The sequence below is a fragment of the Nesoenas mayeri genome (assembly GCF_963082525.1).
Source record: "Nesoenas mayeri genome assembly, chromosome: 8".
NCBI lineage: Eukaryota > Metazoa > Chordata > Aves > Columbiformes > Columbidae > Nesoenas > Nesoenas mayeri.
This window is the reverse complement of record NC_137554.1, coordinates 7,100,488-7,119,240: the sequence shown is the minus strand read 5'-3', so window position 1 is coordinate 7,119,240 and position 18,753 is coordinate 7,100,488. Positions and strand designations below refer to the sequence as shown.

The 18,753-nt window shown below is 39.7% G+C and overlaps 1 protein-coding gene across 1 annotated transcript in view; it reads left to right on the top strand.

The window, feature by feature from the left end:
• Window positions 1-763: 763 nt before the first annotated feature.
• ADGRL4 (adhesion G protein-coupled receptor L4) overlaps window positions 764-18,753 on the top strand; it is a gene marked incomplete at both ends in the record, with an annotated part of 72,288 nt that continues 54,298 nt past the window's right edge. The window contains 2 exons of the mRNA XM_080348884.1: window positions 764-785; window positions 2,377-2,526. Of these exons, the coding sequence (XP_080205010.1) occupies window positions 764-785; window positions 2,377-2,526 (172 nt within the window). The remainder of the gene's footprint in view (window positions 786-2,376; window positions 2,527-18,753) is intronic.

The following is an 18,753-nucleotide window of genomic DNA, read 5'->3' as shown; positions in this document are numbered from 1 at the left end:
TCCTCCCTGCGTATACATCTTTGTTTTCCTTACAAAGCAGAGTTCAGTGGATTTCCTGTACCTCCTCACAGGCCACTACCCTTAAAGCCACATTGCTAGGCTGCAGTAAGGATCTGTCCCAAAACTGAAGAAAGCAGTAGGAAAAACGATTGCAGCCAGCCAAGATTGTCTCCAAAAACATGGGTCTTGGGGCCCACATACATGCAGCTCACCAGGAAAAGGTGGAAGGAAGCTTGTAGACAGCTACCTCCAAGCTTGTAAACCCTGAGCTTGTTACTAATCTCCTCCACCTCTTCCTCACCCTCCCTGATCTGCTCCACCATTCTTCTGCTGCTCCTTTACTCCTGCCAGCAGGCTGTGGCTCACCCCTTCCACCTTCATCCTTCCCTGCACCAGGTGCTCTCCCAAGAAGCTCTTTTAACCCATTTCCCTCTAACTCCCTCACCCCTGAATCTTCTCCAATATCCCGTGCAAGACTCAGGCTCCTGCTTCTCTTATACTTTCTCATTTATTCCCTGCTTACCAGAAGACCAGGTCCTTAGTGCATTCTGACCCTCCCTGTCCTGCCTGTGTGTCTTGGGAGCTTTTGCAAACGTGAAGCTCGGGACAAAGAGCAGCGTCAGGGCAGCGCCTGCACACGGACGTCGCTTTCCTGATAGGCATGTGTGCGTATTTTGCACATAGTCCCACATTGTAAGGCAGGGAGGTGTTTTCTGTGAAACAGGGACTCTGCACCGGGCACCGCGCAGCAGCAACATCACCAATGAAACTGCTCCCGTTCCTAGGTGGGTGAAATCTCCTTCCCTGGGGAGCAAGCGGCAGGTGGGAAGGGAGTGGGGTTCTGGCAGGGAGACCTATGGGGCAGCAATGCTGGGGTTGGGGAGGAATTAGTGTGTTTGGATGGTGGAAAACTGCTGAGCATGTGGGACTGAAAGCTCCCATAGCTTTGATTAGCGCTGCTGCTGGATTTGGTAATTGCATGGTTAGGATCACCCTAAAATCAAATGACACAAATGGCAGTCTTTATCTCATGGTGGCTTTTGTTCTGTAAAAAACAGAAACACTGAGTGTTTGTGTGGGTTTGGTTTTTGTTTGTTTGTTTCTGGTTTTGTATCGGTTTCTTTTGTTTGTGGGGTTTTTTGCTTGTTTCGTTGTGGTTGTTGTTTGGTTGTTTGGTGTTTTTTTTTGGGGGGGGACGCTGTTGGTTGGTTGGTTGTCTTTTTCTTTTTGCACCCCATCTTCTTGGGAGATTTTTAGATTTTACACGCCATAAACAGTAAAATGACAACGGAACCCCATACGTTCCTGTTTTAATCTCTGGAAGGTAGTCTCCTCAAAAACAGAAAGAAAATATGAAATTGGGTGATCCCTAAATTGATTTAGATGATATATAATTGTTAAAAAATTCTGTGTAATTTTTAGTCTTTTTAATTTTTCATGAAATTTTAATTTGTCCGAGAAAACAATGCCTCAGTGGGATTTCCTGAAGCAATGAAACCTATGGTTGTAACACTAGGCTAGCAAAGATCCAGAATAACAATTGAGTAGGGTGAAGTAGAACTACAGGGCAAGACAGCATCCTAAAAGGGCTTTGTGTTCTGCAACGTTAGTTATGTCCTGATAACAATTTATAAATTGCAAAGTAAAAAAACTTACTTTCCCTTCTGAGTTAACTGCCTCATTTCTAACCTGTTACAGAATAGGTATAATTTATTCGGTGAGCTATTAGTTTTCTCGAATGGGGAGATTCTTTTTTCCTTTGTGCTGAAAACCATAAGCAGTCCTACAATGGGAAAGTAGTTATACTGTTTAGGAATCATTCAGTGGATGGAGAAAAAAAAGACAGTGCTTTCATAACATGGAAATGGTATTTTAAGAAATTAAATAATTTGGACAAGTTTTTAAACTCTAGTGCCGTAATGCACTAAATACTGTGACATGTCAATTTAGTTTCTCAGACCATTGCATATCTGTTAGCTACACAGTGTGGAACGGTGTAGGGTGGTTTACTAAATACATAATTCAAAGTGCAAATAAATGGCTGTGCTTTTCTGGAAAGTACTAGAGAGCTTTGAAAGCCTTTCAAATGTTATTCCCTGGATCACTGAGTAACTTCTACACTATTTACCAATTTTATACCAGTTGAGCACATACACAAGTTGTTAATCCACAGTGTCCGCTGTTTCTAGCCCCTGTGTGGTTTTACCAAAGTCCCCGTAGTTGGTGGCCCTGGTCCCATTCTGCGATACAACTGAGTGTGATGTTAAGTTTACTGGAATACACCAATTTTACTGGCACCTTTTGCCCAGATCTGTTTTTAGAGCTTGGAATTAGGTGTTTAGATAAACAAATGAGTCTCATTTTCCTCTGCTCCAGTTCTGATTTCCAGTCTGCTGGACTATGGCTGTACTTCTGCAAACTGCAACATGACATGCCACAAAGACGCCCGGTGTGAAGTTCAGGGTGGGACAACAGGCTGCTATTGCTCCCAAGGATATACAGGAAATGGCATAACGTTCTGTTACGGTAAACAGATTTCACCTATATGCATGTCTGTTATGTGCTTGCTTGAAAAACTTAGCAAGAGCCCGCTGGCTCAAGGATTAAACTTAATGTCACATCTTGTACAAACATGTTTGCAAAGCCAAAAACATTAGAAGTTTCTGAGAAATTCTACAACTTTCCCTCAACCCAGTATTTTAGTATAGCACACCATGCATCCCAGCTGGGTATGACCTGTTTTGCAGCTTCGATTTTGTTCCTTTCCTTTTCCATGAGAGATGCTGATGTGTCTTCTCTGATTCAGCTTCAGCAATTTCCCTTGTGACTCAGGACTTCTGAAGCTTGGAGGTGGCATGACTGCTACTTTACAGCCCTCACATCTCATCCACACACAAATAACAATAGGTTACTCTTCCCAGCAGCTGACCATGGACAAATAATACAGCTCCTGGGCTAGTCCAGAAGACTGAGGAGATGTGTGGTGTGCCACAGAGACATCTGCTTGAAAAGTCAATGTTAATTTTCCCATTACAGCTGTTTGCAAGGGAAATATGCCAGAAATCCTATGGAGAGGTCTGCCTCTAGATGCCTTTATCCTCCATCCAAGGAAAAAGATGTTTTCCATGCCTCCATTTTTGAGTCGTCCTCCACTAAGAATAGCTCAAGTACTTATTTCCACTGTTAGATATAGCTATGCCCAGCTGCAGGTAGGCTGAAATTCATATGAATCTTGTCAGTTTTCAGTGTCCTGAGAAGCAGTTATGAATATTAACCATCCGTTTGGTTAGATTTATGTGTTTCATGCATCTTGGGAAATTTAGCAGTAACAGAGGCACTTTGATTTGCTGTGAGCACAAGTAAGTGGCCCACCTTTAGTTTGGATTTTTATGGCTCATTTGCCATGGTGTACTTGGAAGTGTGCTTGTTTTAGGAAAATTAAGAATGTGAAGAGGATTTTGCTTTTTTCCTGCCTACCCTTTTGTAAGCTGGGAATGCTTGCAGAAAAATATAGTTGGCTAAAATAACAAACAATAAAGAATCACCAAAATTGTAGATTTAGTTTGGAAGAGGCTTCTGGAGGTCATTTGGTCCAGCTCCCCACTCATAGCAGGTCCAACTTCGAGAAGGTTGTTCATGGCCTTTTCCAGCTGAGTTTTGAGTATCTCCAGGGATGGATTGCACACTTCTCTGGACACCTATTCCAGAGCCTGACTGCTATAATATTGAAAACTTTTTTCTCATATCTATTTGTGGTTTCTCTTGTTGCAGCTTGTAACTTTTGCCTCTCATGTGCACTTACCATTGTACATTTCTATTAGTAGTTTAGCTTCATCTCCTCTGTAAACCCCCATGAATCCCCGTTAAGTAGCTGTAGACAGCAATGCGATTTCCTGTTTGCCTTCTCTTCTTAGGCCTGAACACTGTTCTCCTCAGCTTCTTCTTTGCATCACATGTCATGTTGTCACTAAACATATTTCTTAAATTTAATGCTTACCTTGCCCTAAACATAGGTCCATCATTATTTGTCTATCAAGCTGGTCAAATGAAAATAAGAAGAAATGGCCTTCACCACACTAGTATTGTATTTGCACTAATTCAATTTTACCATCATGAGTAAGATGGTTGATTTGAAAGTTAAGTGCACATTATGTTCGCAGAGTCAAGGGCCTACACTTGTGAATAATGCAGAGAAAGAAGAAAAACAAGTTAATGTTTAGCAATACTACCCAGAACAACTCAAACCAGCATTTGCTTATCTGCCATGATCCGGTGTCCTCTACATTGTCTGTTTTTTTCTAGAAAGTTGTGATTATGAATGATCAATTAAATTTACAGTGAAGATACCTGTTGTTCTTCACTGACATTGCTGATGTTATTAAATCCATTTGTGTGAGGATGGATTTATCTTACCTTCCATGTTCTTTTTTCTCATACAGTATTTCTTTCTTTCTTTCTTTCTTTCTTGTATTTTTTTCTGGGGAAAGCTACATTCAAAATTAATAAAAACATTTATCAGTCATTTAAAGAAAATTCAATACAGTGAAACATACATTCACAAATCTTGTGAATTAATTAATTGGTTATTAATAATTATACTAAGTGTTTGGAAGCATAATCTTAAAAATAAAATTTCCAATGTCAGTCCAGGCAAACCAGTTACTACATGTATTTGTGGTGCTTTGCAGTTAAGTGGCAATCGTTTGAAGCAAGCCTTATATCAGGAGACCAATTCTTTCTCTGGTAAAATACCTCAACAACCACCAAAGTCACTTACCCTCCAGCTAAGCAGCAAAGCTTGTATCAGCACAATGTGGCTATTGCCCCTCAAAGAGAGACGATGTTTCTCTAGGGCAGCATGTTACACGGTGCATTATTGATATTGTGCAGTAGTCCTCTAATAGCATAAACAAGTAACCTGAATTTTAATTGTGTAGGCTCTAAAAAGGATTAGAAATGTAGGCTGAACCCCATCATAAACAGTTTAAAGCTACCAAAACATAAAGCAAAGCCTCAGTTGTTTAATGATGTATTAGGTGTTGCTGTTCTGTGTGGTGAAAGCAGCAGGTGTATCTGCTGTTCTGGAGATAGCTACTTATTTTCCTTTAGTTAATAATATTTGACTTTTACAATGGGTAGTCCAGTCACCTTCAAAGGAGATCATCAATTATGTGCTAATACAATCATTTTCTAAAGAGTATAGGCAGTACATTGTGTTTACATATTTGCCCTTTTAGTTATTTAGATAGATTGTGAAAGTCGTAATTACTGTCAACAACATTATTAATTTTGCATAGAGTAGAACCAGCTTCTTCATTGTGCTAATCCTGATAGACAATTAAAGCAGAACAGTGGTTGTTTTGAGAGTTTGTTCTGGAACGAGCAATTCTTTCTTTCTCCTTGTGAAAATGCTGAACGACAGAGGATGCTAGATTTCAGGTTAGTCCTCTTAAGCTTGTGTAGCTGGAAATTGTCCCTTTTTATTTATAGGTACATTCTCACTGTATTTAAAAGGTTTACATTTGTTTTTCTACTTTCACTTGCTTGTAACACCTCTTAAATACTTGTAAAAGTTATTTTGCTAGCTCTGTCTTTTCAATGTGATACACTTAGACATTTTCCCTTGAGTTTACTGTGCTGCAAAAGGCAATAATGCCCTGCTACATTTATTTCCCAGCACCATTATTGATGAATCGTGAATCACTGATGTCAGGATACCTTAGGAATGGGGTTTGTTAGTTTTTACTTTGCTCCCTTTGCCAGCTGGCTAAGTGAATGCAGAAAGCTCAAGATTATTGGATTTGCTGTGTATAGATAAAGACATATAGATATGAATTTAATTTCCTGGTGTCAAAGTCATGGCTTTTAAAATAATTATCCTCTTACAATCTTTCCCACAAGATTTCAACCACTTTAAATTAGGTCATGTTTTGGACTTTGCAAAGGCATACTTTGGCCAGTCTAACAAAAAGCTAATCCTCTTCATAATCTCATTGTCTTCAGTAAGAATATGTGCAGAAATGCACATAGTCAGGAGAATAACTGATTGTAGGATCTGGCCTCTTTTATATATTGGAATTATAACTTACATAGCAATAAATTCCTTCTGTATAGTATCTTCCAGAAAACCATAAATGAGTCACCTTGTCAAGCTTTATACCTCTGAGGTACAAAATACTATCCTGTGCTTCTTACTTATTTTGTATTTATATTCCTTGCTTTGTGTAGTATAAGATAAAAGAGAATGGCCTCTGAAAATGTAACTATTTGCCTTTTAGGACTCTGTTCTCGAACAGATGTGTATTCTGAATGTAATGCATGAGGTTTTAGCTTCACATTATCATATACCTAATTGAAACGGGACAACTAGAGCTCTTGGCATAAAAATAAGAATATTTTCAGATAAGACTGATTTATAGACAACTTCCTCTTGTGCAAAAATGCCATGGATTTTTTACAGATAAATAGCATATATTAGCCACTATTTTAAATCCATTTCTTCATATAAAAAGTGTTGACCATATAAATTAGGTGTTGCTCATAAACCCAGCTTTCTTCCAAAAGCAAATTAAAGGAAACAAACACAATTTCAGATTCTTTAGAGAAGATTGGGGTGGAAGTTAAACTTCATAGAAGCCAATATTTTACTTTTAAAACAGAAGGAAGAATGAGTTGGCATCACTGATGCTTTCCTAAGCAGCTCTGCTGTTTTAATACTGGCTACTTCTTGACTGGTGACTGCCAATTTGCTGTTTTGCTGGCACACTGTAGGAAATTAAAGTAAACAGTGTGACTGCAGTGTTTACTTTAACTTTGTAAAATACGGAAGGAAAATGAAGCAGTGCTGTTTGTTCCAGGAGGGTAGGCAGGCAAGCAGGAAAAGCCTGAACACAATATCCCTCCCAGATATCCCTACACAACATTCCCTTGTAAATGTCGCTTGAAAATTATACCACAAAATTAATCAGTCTTACTTGTAAAATAGTTACAGCTCTTCCAGAAATAGTGAGCAGGGACATAGACTATCAGGCACTGACTCTCTTTCTGAAGTGTAGTGTAGGAGGATTTATCATTTGCTAGAGGCAAAAAATACATCAGTGCAAAGTAGTATTTTATATCAAAATGTAGAATCTCTGTTAGAACACAGGGCAATTTGTGTAAACTCAGCTGAATAAAATTGAAAGCCTACTCAATATCTGAACACAAACATATTTTCTTGTTTTAGTGAAGGTCATGCAACTAACTCTCTGGCTTTTGCCAGCTGTAAAAAAGGAGCTTTCCTGTGAGACATCAGCTCCTTGCTCTAAGGTAACATCGCTGTGTCCCACCAGCAGCGTTTACTGCAGTCACTGAATTCGTTTTGATTCACTGGTGTCACCATTGTCACTCTGAAGCACCCAATCAGCGTATAGTTTTGAGGGAATTTTTACCTTTAACATTAACATGACCCTGTAAAACCATTGTGTATAATATTTAACTCTATCCAGAAGTGTCCTTCAATAGAAAACTATCTAATCCAAATGCTAGTTCACCAGAGGAGAAGTTTTTTTGTGTTACCAGCAGGCATACGTCACTGCATGTCACTTCTGTGTTTACCAAATAGTCTGAAATCACTGATACGGAAGATCCAATCCACACACTTCCTAAATTCATTTCACTGCTATCAGTTACCACAAGCTATAAAAAAGGCAAATTGCAGCTGCTCTAGCATAGCACAGCAGGAGAAAGATATGCCTTAGCCAAACACTAATAACAGGGCTCAACACAGCGGGTGACAGCTTGGAAAATTTGGGATGTGCTAAGCAGGAGGTCAAAGCAGACCACAAATTCCCAGCCCTTTTGACACACTCCTCATAGATTCTGGGCTCTTCTCTCACCCTTTTTCCTTTCGCCCTTCTTCCTGTGTCTCCCTGTCTCTCCTGCTTTGCCTCCAAATTCTGCTGGACCTTTTACACAATTTCAGGGTGGAACGTGGTAAAACCAGAGCATGGGCTGTGTGAAAGGGCAGAAGTCTTTGAATTCAGGATTCCTACTTCAGATTTCACGTCTGGTTTATGGTGATCCCAAGACATGTTAGGAGGCACCAACATGTTTATTACATATGGAGGTATTATATTTAATTAAGCCCATGCCTTCAGAGTTCTTCTCCAGGGGACAAAATGTTTTCTTCCCTTCCACGTCTTCATCAGTCATAATATAACTGAATATTTTTCACTTTTTCTTGAAGCGCAGACATTGCAGAGCCGTGCAATGTTACCGATCTAAGGTATCTTGATCCCACATTCCAGAATAAAACTGTAGGCATATAATGGAATTGAAAAGCCTGGACAAATTATCTGGGAGGATTTTATATGTGCATGACAGTTCCCTTGCCTGGGAAACATTGGGTGTTAATGCAGAGATTAATGCAGCAGGTTCCTGGCCATTTGGGGACCTACAGCTTTATGTATAGCTTTTACCTTTTAATGCGCAAGATGTTACACTTTTCTGTGAATTTGGGAGGGGTCTGATGGCTGTGATGTGTGTAGACTGCTGGGGACTAACCAGCTGTTGCATGGTTGCCTTCCAGTCGTAAAGGATGGAGCTATGTTTATGTTCTTGAAAACAGCCATACCCTTGGCTAACACTAGTAGTCAAAACAGTGTTTTTGCAGAGTTGACTTTACTTTTTATAACTGAAATTGCTTATTGTAACTAGCTACTACTGAAAGTATATTTTAGTTGAAGCTTTTAAGAGTAAATGGAAATTTGAAAGGGGAGAGTGTGTTACAACAGTGCCTGGTGATGCATGAGAACATTAGTCAGATGGAAAGCAGTGCAATATTTTTGAAGTAACAATATGATCCTGCTGAATAAGACACAGTGGAGGCTGTCTTATTCCAATTGTCTTACTCCTATAAATGGCTGAGTCCATGAATTTTTGACTCGAAGCATTTTATGCAAAGTGCCAAATCCAGTTTTCTCACTCATATGAAAAAATCCCTTCCAGTTTCTCACTTGAATGAGACAGAAATTTTCAGAGGCTTCCTACTGCCAGAAAACGCAGTTTGCCTGGGCCAGAGATACAGCCCACTATAATGAGGTGTAAGATTGACCATGATCTTAATAAGCCTTGGACCAAACCCATGATAGACACATAACATTCAAAATTTGAGCCAAAAAAAAGCAGCTCTATCTTTTTTTTTCCCATGTTTTTGTTTACATTTTCTTGAAACAGTACTTTGAGCATGACTGAAATACAGTAATGTATTTTTTGAATGGGTCAGGAAGAAACAAAACTTCTTCTTGTTACATCTTTAATCATATCCAGTCTCTCTTTTAAATTAGTCCTGTTTCCATCTAAGAAGTTTTAAAAATATGTGTAGATTATATGGTGGAAAGGAGTTAGTTGTCTCTCTCAAAAATGTACCCAAACTTTCAAGCTGATCAGCTGCACATGGATGGTTTCTTATTTGTTTAATTCAAAATGTGTTTTAACCCTTGCCAAATAATGCTAATTTCCTTTCTTCAGAAAATACTCTTTTCATCCTGCTTTATGGTCCTAAGAATCAATCAATATGTTACATGTTTAGAGGATGTGGGAGAATTCATTTAAGGAGCTTTAAACTTATTATCTCAGAGTCTGCTTACTTTGTGTCTGCCAGAGATATGATTCACTTCCTGGATCTTTAGCATCTGAAGTGGTCCCAAAAGGTCCAACAGTAACAATACATTATTCTCACTTGCTGGTTTGAAGTAAAAGGATGGGAGATATTTCCAGAACATGTATACTCATACATGTACACTAAATGTACACAAACGTGGACACAGGGACCTATGCATAAGTAGGTATGTGAATAAAAACCAACCTTTTCTGTGAAAAAATTCAAAGCAAACTCAAAATTGTCAGGTTTATGCATTCTGAAATTAGCTTTTGTTAAGAAAAGACCAGGATTTATTGGAAAGAAATTGTTTCGATGAATTCTACTTCCTTGAGACATCTTCTGTACCTCAGTTTGCACACTGTAGAGCCTGCTACAGCTGTGGGATTCTGCAGCTGCCTTTGGGGCTATAATGTTAGTGTTACCCATGTAAAGAGGAAAGTATCATAAGGAATTACACACATAAGAGACAATAGTGTAATTTCTGTGCAGCTACATAGATTTCCAGTCTCTTATACTGATTTTACTTTTGTCTCTGTTCAATAACTCAGAGAATTCAATAGCAGGAAAAAAAAAGTGTTCTTTTAGGTTTATTTTTGTTTGCGTTGGTTTGTTGGTTTGTTTTCCTCTTCCAGAATAAACTAGCCAGGAGTGGTGAAGTTGTCTGTAACTTCATTTGAAATGTGTAATTTGTCTAGGATGATATGCTGGTGAACAATTTTTCTGTGTACGACTGTGAAAAATTGCCGACTGAGCTGTTGGCAGACAGAATATCAAACCCCGCTCAGGCCCGTGTATATGAAAGAGTTTAAGAAGGTAATTGACACTTTGGGCCTCTATTTGCCAAAGAAAGAGATAATGACATTCTCCAAGAAGATTAGAATCTAACCAAACATTGTGCTCTAAATATAGAGCACAAAGCCAGGTGATGTTTGTGAAAATGCTGCTCGGCTACAGGAGGAGGAGGGGGCTGAAGGACTGCAATTTTGCACTGTATATTTTTTAGGTACACAGATTTAATTTAGAGATTATGGCTTGAAAATGAAATTTACAGTATGTGTGTTTTTCGGCGATAAGAAATTGATTTTTTGACCTTGGTACACACTAATTGAAATATCTGGCACTGTATTTTGCTGAGGTTAAAGGAAGCCATATACGCCTGGAACTGCATTCTTCTTTCACCTTGAACTGCGCAGTTAATCACCAGCACAATCACGGGCAGGAAGGAAGCGGCTGTTTCGCCGTGGTACAAGGAAGTTGAATAATATCTGTTCATTGTCTAATGGATAGGTTGTTGTGTGATTACTTCGGGCTAAGTTTAAGAGATTCGCGATAACTTCAAAATGGAAGCTTCTGGTGGAATTAACATTCAACGAGCACCACTGGCCAGAGCTTCACCTGTGGCCGCGTAGTGGCCAGAGCAGAGGTGTGGGGGCTTCTGCTCTGATCTGCCCCCATGCTCATGGCTGCCCATTTTAGGCTGAGACAGCTCTGTCCTGCTGCTGTGCCAGGAGATGGCAGAGGGAAAAGGCTCTCTGGCTGTGCTCCCCCACACGCTATTCCAGTGGCAGGGAGGAGAGAGCAGCACATGGGCAGCTCTTGCCCTTGGACCTTTATTCCTGTGCATCCTTCTGCTTGAAAGGCCAGTTGTAGCATTTAGGAAGAGCAGCTACGCCCCCCAGGGTCTCCACTGGTGGGGTTTTGATTTGTCTGCTTTATTTAACTGGGTTTCTGTCTTTGCTTAGATTTGTACAACTGTGGCAGTCTAAAGTTGTCTATAAACTAGTGTGGCAGGGTGTCCCATTATTTTGCTTATTACTTAATGTCACACATTTGTTAGGTTGGCACAAGATCATGTTTTTCAAAAAGGGAAATGAAAGCTCCTGAAAAGTCTTGACAATAAATGGTTATTTGTTCAAAAACAGCCAAGTCCAATCTTTGTTTATGTTAGTAGGCTTCGTGTAATGGTGTGGCAATAAAGAAAAATAGCTCTTCAGGATATGCTTTGGCTTTTATATTTTATTTGTAATGAAAGCTATGCACATAGGCAGCAATCTACATAAGTTACAGTGAGGGAGAACATAAGCGTAGATGGTGACTTGCATGTTTATATATTTAATACTTATTTGGGGAAAAGCATCTGAATCTCAATTTTAAAGAATGTGAAATTAGGCTGAAATATTGCAGTTTTTATTCCCAGAAATGTAACCAAGGAAGACTAAGAGAAAAAGTGAATTCATCCTACACCAGGAGACCACTGCTTCTCTCCTGCACTATCCATGCAGAGGGGCTGCAGGTCTATCTCCAGGACCATTGCTCTGTCTTCTCATGTTTGGTCCCAGGTTGGGAGAGAGCCTGGTGATCCTCACTGCTCTCTTAGAGTCATAATGGCTTTTGGTATCCCCGAAGTTCAAATGGGCTGAGGCCAGCATAGCCCTGGCTCACAGCTTGTGTCAGGAATGTCACAGAGGACAGCAAGTTATTGCAGCAGTGATCTCTGCACCACATGAAGGTCTTCATCACTGATCTCGTAAACATCAGAGGGCCTAAAAAAATGGCAGAGAAACTCTTCAGGATGTCATCAACTGAAAAAGGATTTCAGCTAAGCTCTGCAGGCCTAAATAGGAGCTCTGAGACTTGCATTTGTTCTTTGTGGTGATGGAAAATGAGTAGGGGGAAAATCATGTTATGGTAGAGGCTTTGCCTTACTTTTTGTCTTGAATAAATCATTTTGGTGGGTAGCATTGATCCTGACGAACCTCTACCTTTTCAAAATCAGACCGTAAGTAATTCAGAAGGGAGAGCAGTGGAACCTGGAGGTACTCAGGCAAACAGCTTTGGGCCCTTTGTGCCTATCCAAAACGTTTCATTATTTAGAGCTATGATGAAGCATGCATCAATTCATAAATGTGACCCACTGTGCAATATAAAAATATCAATATTTCTGTCCCGTTGTGTAAGTGATATCTGGTGCATACAGAAAGAAATTCATCTCCTTAACTACCACAGAGAAAATGAGAAAGGCAAATAGCCTTCAAAAGTCTATTGACTTGAAAGCAGAGATGAGGAGAAGTTTCTAAAACTTAACACAACTTTTCATCTTGCCCAATCAAAACAGAAACTATGCGGAGTACCAGTTGTAAACCATACAGAGCTGTCATTTGGCTGCTTTTTTAGGGTTGTCATGCAAATATTGGTATGTTGATTCTGCAAAGCTTTCATCTTACTCAGCTCTATGGTTAAAATCTGGGAAATTCTTACTAAGGCTATTTCTAGAAAATGAGGTCACTTCAGGGGTGCATCATCTGTCATCACAGCTCTCACAGGAGAAGCTGGGTGTTCAGTTCTAGGTGTGTAGGACACAGGGTGGGCTATAGGAGTGTTGAGCTCCATTTGCATCATTTTGCACTGAGGCTTAGACAGATGTCAAAGGAGAGACTGGGATAATATTTACACAGCTGTTGGCTGCAAAGGAAAGGACTGTTAACTGAACTTTTTGTACATCTCCTTGAATAAATAGGTAGTATGCTAATACCACCAAATGCTTCTTGTTGGAGGGAAGGGATGTGCTAAGAGGCCTCTGGGCTGTATTCTCTGTTCTCAGAGGAAGCTATTGCAGTTTTTATTAGCTGTGAAGTGCTCTTGAATTATTATTCAAGGTTTGGCCTTATACTGATGAACACTCACAAAACTTTAAACTTGACAATGGGACATGAGTCTCAAGGAATGCCATGCAGACAGCAGCATTCAAGCTTGAGCTTGATATTCAAACTAGTAAGGGGTCTGTGCTTCAACATGGACATCTGGTTTTGAGTGCTGCAACAGAAATCCAAGTGCAGGGCTATTTCTGCTTTCACTGGCAGTGTGGTAAAAATAGTCTCTTGATATCCTTGCTGCCTCTGTTCTTGTTGCAGTAAGGAATAGCAAGAGCACGGATGAGTACAGTAATGTATTTTATTATAGTTTCCTGCAGAAGGGGTGATGCTGATGACTTCCCTCCAACAGGGAGGTGACTTGCGATTGACTCTTGCAAGCCACAACGACTGTAGGACACAAAGCCACAGTTAGGGGTGGATTTTCCAAGGAAATATTTGTTGAGCAATTTTGAACTGTATGCCTCTATCCTAAGTGCCTAAAGGAGGACTGAGCTGTTTCAAAAGAATAATCCCAGCTGTGGGTGCTGAGCAATTGAAAATCTGTCCCTGAAGTGCTGCTTTTTTTTTCCCCCCTATCATCTGTTGGCAGTTTGGGCTTTTGATTGATTTATTACTTTATTTTTAACTGCAAAGACCCTTTAATTAGGGAGGGGAACTATGTGAATGAGCAGGAGCTGCTGGTGGTAGCAGCTCCTTGCAGTTGGAGATTTGGTAGTTAAATAAGTAGATAATATCCTCCTTATTGAGAAGATTTAGAAAATCATAAGGACTTCACATTATTACAGTGTTTAACATCCGCAAATGGAGGAAAAAAAACCCATAATGGCAATTTTCATTAGCTGCAATGCATGTGGAGGGCTCTTTTTCTTTCTTTGAACAGCCAAACGCTAAACAATTCCTAAATCCCTCCTTGTTACTTATGTTTTCTTCCTGGTGGTTAAAAACCCTATAAAGCAGAAATTGAAGACTTGCTATTAAAATACTTGCTGACAGCTCCATTCAAAACATCCTTTCAAATAGTGCTATCACATCATGATTCATCTGCTGTTCTGATATAGTTTCTTTAAAAACAAGTACCTTCCTTCTTGGTTAGGGCCCATCTCTTTTCATTGGAAAATTCTTCCTTTAGACACGTTATTGAATTCCTGCTGTAAACAAGTCTTTCTCTGGTGTGGGGCTGTTTGTGTTACAGAATGCACATAAGCCCCCAAAAAGCACAGTAACAGGCTCACTGGGGATGAAAAATGAGAGATGGTCACAGCATGAGAGGGAAAGCCTGGCCTTTTTCACCTCCTCACCTCGAGTGCATTGCCCTGTGCAATTAGCGTAACGAGTCAGGGTTTCTGGCTCAGTGTAATGACCCCATATCCCTCTGTACCCAGCAAGTGCTGGCTGCCCTGTTGGCTGAGGAGCTGGAATACAGCACTGCCCTTCTGTGCACCGGCTGCCACGGCCACGTCTTCACCCGGTGCAAGGCAACACGGCTCCATTGCTGACAGTGGAGTTATGCAGCTCCCACCAGCTGAAGCCTAAACCCCAGCATATCCTGGAGATTAAGTGGTCCCCAGTGAAGCAGAGTGAATTTCACTCTTGAAGCTTGAAGTTAGAATTATTTACAGTCACTTTAACAGGACAACAGCTGCTCTTTACCTAGAGATGAGCCAACAGCACTGAAAGAATTTGGATCTGAATTGCAGATGGATGGATTTCAATTTGATTCAAGTAGCTGGACTGCACGAATCTGTACTGTAAGCTCTCAAAGTCAGAGCTTGAGAGAAAAATCATTAATTTGGAAGCTGATACTCTGAGAGACTTTTATGAAGCAATATATTTTCATAGCAGGCACAGATCAATTTAAAAGTAGTAATCAAGAGCCATGTGCTACGTGTTCACAGACAGAAAATGTAGAGAATCCAGCCAGAGCCAGACACTTAACATTCAGAGCATTCAGACCAGCACTGAGGATATTGCCTCTATGGAAAATAGTATGGTTCAGCATTAAAGTATTGTGAATTTGTGAGATAATGATAATGCTGTGCAGATATAAAGATGCTGCAAGATTACTGCCAGAAACAAGCTCAACATAAGTTTTCTAGGCAAATTTTGATTTAAGTTTGGTACAAATTTTGATGGAAGGAAAAGTATCTGCAAATATTCCAGAGAAATAGACTCAGTTCTTGAGACAAAAGAGAAAACTATAATACAATAGAGCCCATTGAAATTACTTTTTATCATTTTTGAAAGGCATTCTCTAAATTTAAATAACTACACCAGTTTTCATCAAATGATATTCAGGCCAAAGGATTTTTCCCGTACCAGTCCTAGGAATTTTGTAAGATGTAACATTCCCTTAAAAAATAAAACATCCACACACTACTGTTTTATGTCATGCAAGCAATAGCATTGTCACTTATATTTACTTGGATATTACTACAGCTAAACTCCTCCTGGAAATTTTTAACCTTGCTTCCTTAGTAGTCTCTTTGGGGATATCTATATGAAAAAATAGTGACCACTGGTAGTGATATTTCAAAAGGCTGATTCATTTGATTTCTCATGACAGTCATTGAGAGCCTCTGCTCTGTACCATGCTGTCTGAAATCAGATCCTCAAGCATTCAGGATCTATGCTTGGAGCCAGACATGGTTTTCAGTTCCTCGCTGAAGTCATCCTCATACCTTGAAGCTACCTGAAAGCATCTGTGTATGACTTATGCCCTCTCAGGTTGATTTTTCTCCAGTTTTCCATATCAGTCTTTACCAGCCAGGAAGGAAAGTAGAGAACAATGAAATCTTTAATGGATGGTTTTATTCTAGCTGGTGTGTTCAGGTTTTCTATGGGAGTGACATTGAAGTGTCATCATCCTCAGTACCTTTGGAACTAAGTTGTCTTCCACTAAATCTAAAAAAAAAATAACTTGATGTGAGAACTTACAATGTAAACTCACATATCCTGAAGAATCCACATGGAAGGGTAATTTTACTTTGGAATGAGCCATGAAAACAAATTGAACTTGAGTTTGCATTTCCCTAGCCACCAAACACAAGCAAACTCAAGACATAAAATAGTAGGAAGCTAGGGCTCAACAGTTGCAGGTCTTGTGGAATGTTTTGTTTGTTACTGGTATTCAGAAGCATTTTTATGTGAGATGTTCCTACCTATTTTGCTTGGCTTCGTTTTGAGTAACATAATGTTATCTTAAGAGGCAAAATTTTATTTGAACTGAAGAGTCTCATTAGACCTATGGTCTATATAAATGATCCAAAACCTAATTCACAAAATTTAGATCCATATGAAATTCATCATACAAATAAACCATATAAATGGATTAAAAAAATAAATAAATGAAACAATACTGTAATTAAGCACTCTGCGCATAGTTTCACTAAGATAGATTAAGACAATAGAATACTTTCACAGGTTTTTCTGTAGCATGTAGAATATAGTGCCTGAAAAAACAACATTTTTGCTTCTATAATGTGGGATCTCTTAGGCAGCTGCTGCAAATAGCCAGAGAATTTATTTGTGCTTTAACACCTCTGAGCAGATTCAATCTGGGAGGATTGAGTTGATTGTGGAGAGTGAAACTCCTGAAAGATCTTATTACCTCTGTGTCAGTTTTTACTACTTCTGTTCTCTTCATGTTAATGGCATAAGTAAACACAGTATACAAAGAAAATGGTGAGATTTTTGCCACTGATTTCTCCTAAGAAAAGTGGCATAATACATCGATGTGAAGATAGACGACTCTGTATTATATTGCTGTATGCTTCTCTATAACACACAACCAGCCCAAATTTTTGAAAATCCCAAATGCTGAAATTTATAGAGACTAAAAAATGAGAGTGAAGCCTTTTCTGGGATCTTTTGAGGAAATGTTATCATTAATAATTATCTCCTAGCTGGTTCTGTTGTTATTTCTCTATTCCAACCTTTGACAGAACAGATTTAAATGGCTTTTGGCTGGTCTGTCAGTGGGCTCCCATTATTATCAGTTGGGACATAAAAACCTCACATATTTGTATAGGTAAATCTGGTCACTGACTCTTCCCATTCTGATCCTCTCTGCTTTCCTTCTATATAATATCTCTGTCCTGATTGGTGTTAACAACATCTAGTAATTTACTCTCATCTGTGAATTTATTCTCCGGCTGTTCATATCTTTTTCCAGAGCATTAATAAATATGTAAAATAAAACTGGGCTTAACACCAACTCCTGTAGCAACCCAACTGCATACCTCTTCACAGCTCAGTGCAGTGCTGTTTGTCATGACTCATTATCCTTTGTTTACATTCCTTCAGCCAGTTTTCAATCCACATGACAGCACTCTTATCCAAGACATTATAAATTATTTTTCTAATAAGATTTTGTGTGCCACTGAATCGAATGCTATACTACAGCCCAGATGTATTGCAGCCACTCTGTTCCTTCCGTACACTAACCCAGAAAATCGTGAAGAAGCAATTACATTTGTCTGGCATGATCTGTTCTTTGAAAATACAAACTATGTATTGGTCATGGTATCCCTGTTGTTCCAGATGATTTTTACGCTCATAATATTTATTCCATTATCTTAGAAGAGATTGAGAGCAATCATACCAGAAGATAACTGCAGGTTCAATCTCCCTGTCTTCCCCTTTTCATTGGAGGACTTTCAGCAATTGCTGATTCACACGTAGTATTTTCAGGCAAAGGGGGCAGTGTATCCCAAATGCGCACCTTTCAGCCATGTGGCGTCACATGTGAGGAGTACCACAAGAACACCAGGAATGGCAGAGAGATGCGACTAGCTATAATCCAAGTGATACAGTCAGAGAGATGGGATGGCATGGCATGGCTGTTAGGAGGGGAGGAGGACTGCCGTGATGGTCTGAACTGAAGAAAGGAGCAGGGGAAGTCAAAGAGAGTCTCAAAACTGGGAGTTGATTAGATGGGGGATTCTGGAACCGTCAACTCTAGGAATGGATCCCTAAGCTGTCATACATTCAGTGATTTTGTCTGGTGCTGTTCAAACCAGGAACCATGCCTTGCTCTCTTTTGCAGCAATTCTTGTGCTCCTGCTTGCCTCACCTGTTACTTCGGTCTTTGGAAAACAATTTTTAAAAGTAATCCAGTTTGTGTGAATTCAGATGTGGACATCTTGTTTGTGCACTGTGCAGTTTGTAGCCCATCTCTCTTCATGCCATTTGGGCCATGTGGATTATTTGGGATAGGAGCTTTTGCTCTTGTAACCCCATGTTTGAGCCTTGTCACCTACTCAGAGGTCATGGAGCAGATCAACCACCATGTGGCACATACAAGATAACCAAGCAGTCAGGCCCAGGAGCAGCTGAGGGAGCTGGGGCTGTCTAGGCTGGAGGAAAGGAGCCGGAGGGGAGACCTTATTGCTGTCTACAACTACCTGAAAGGAGGTTGTAGCATGGAGGGTGTTGGTCTCTTCTCACAAGTAGCAACTG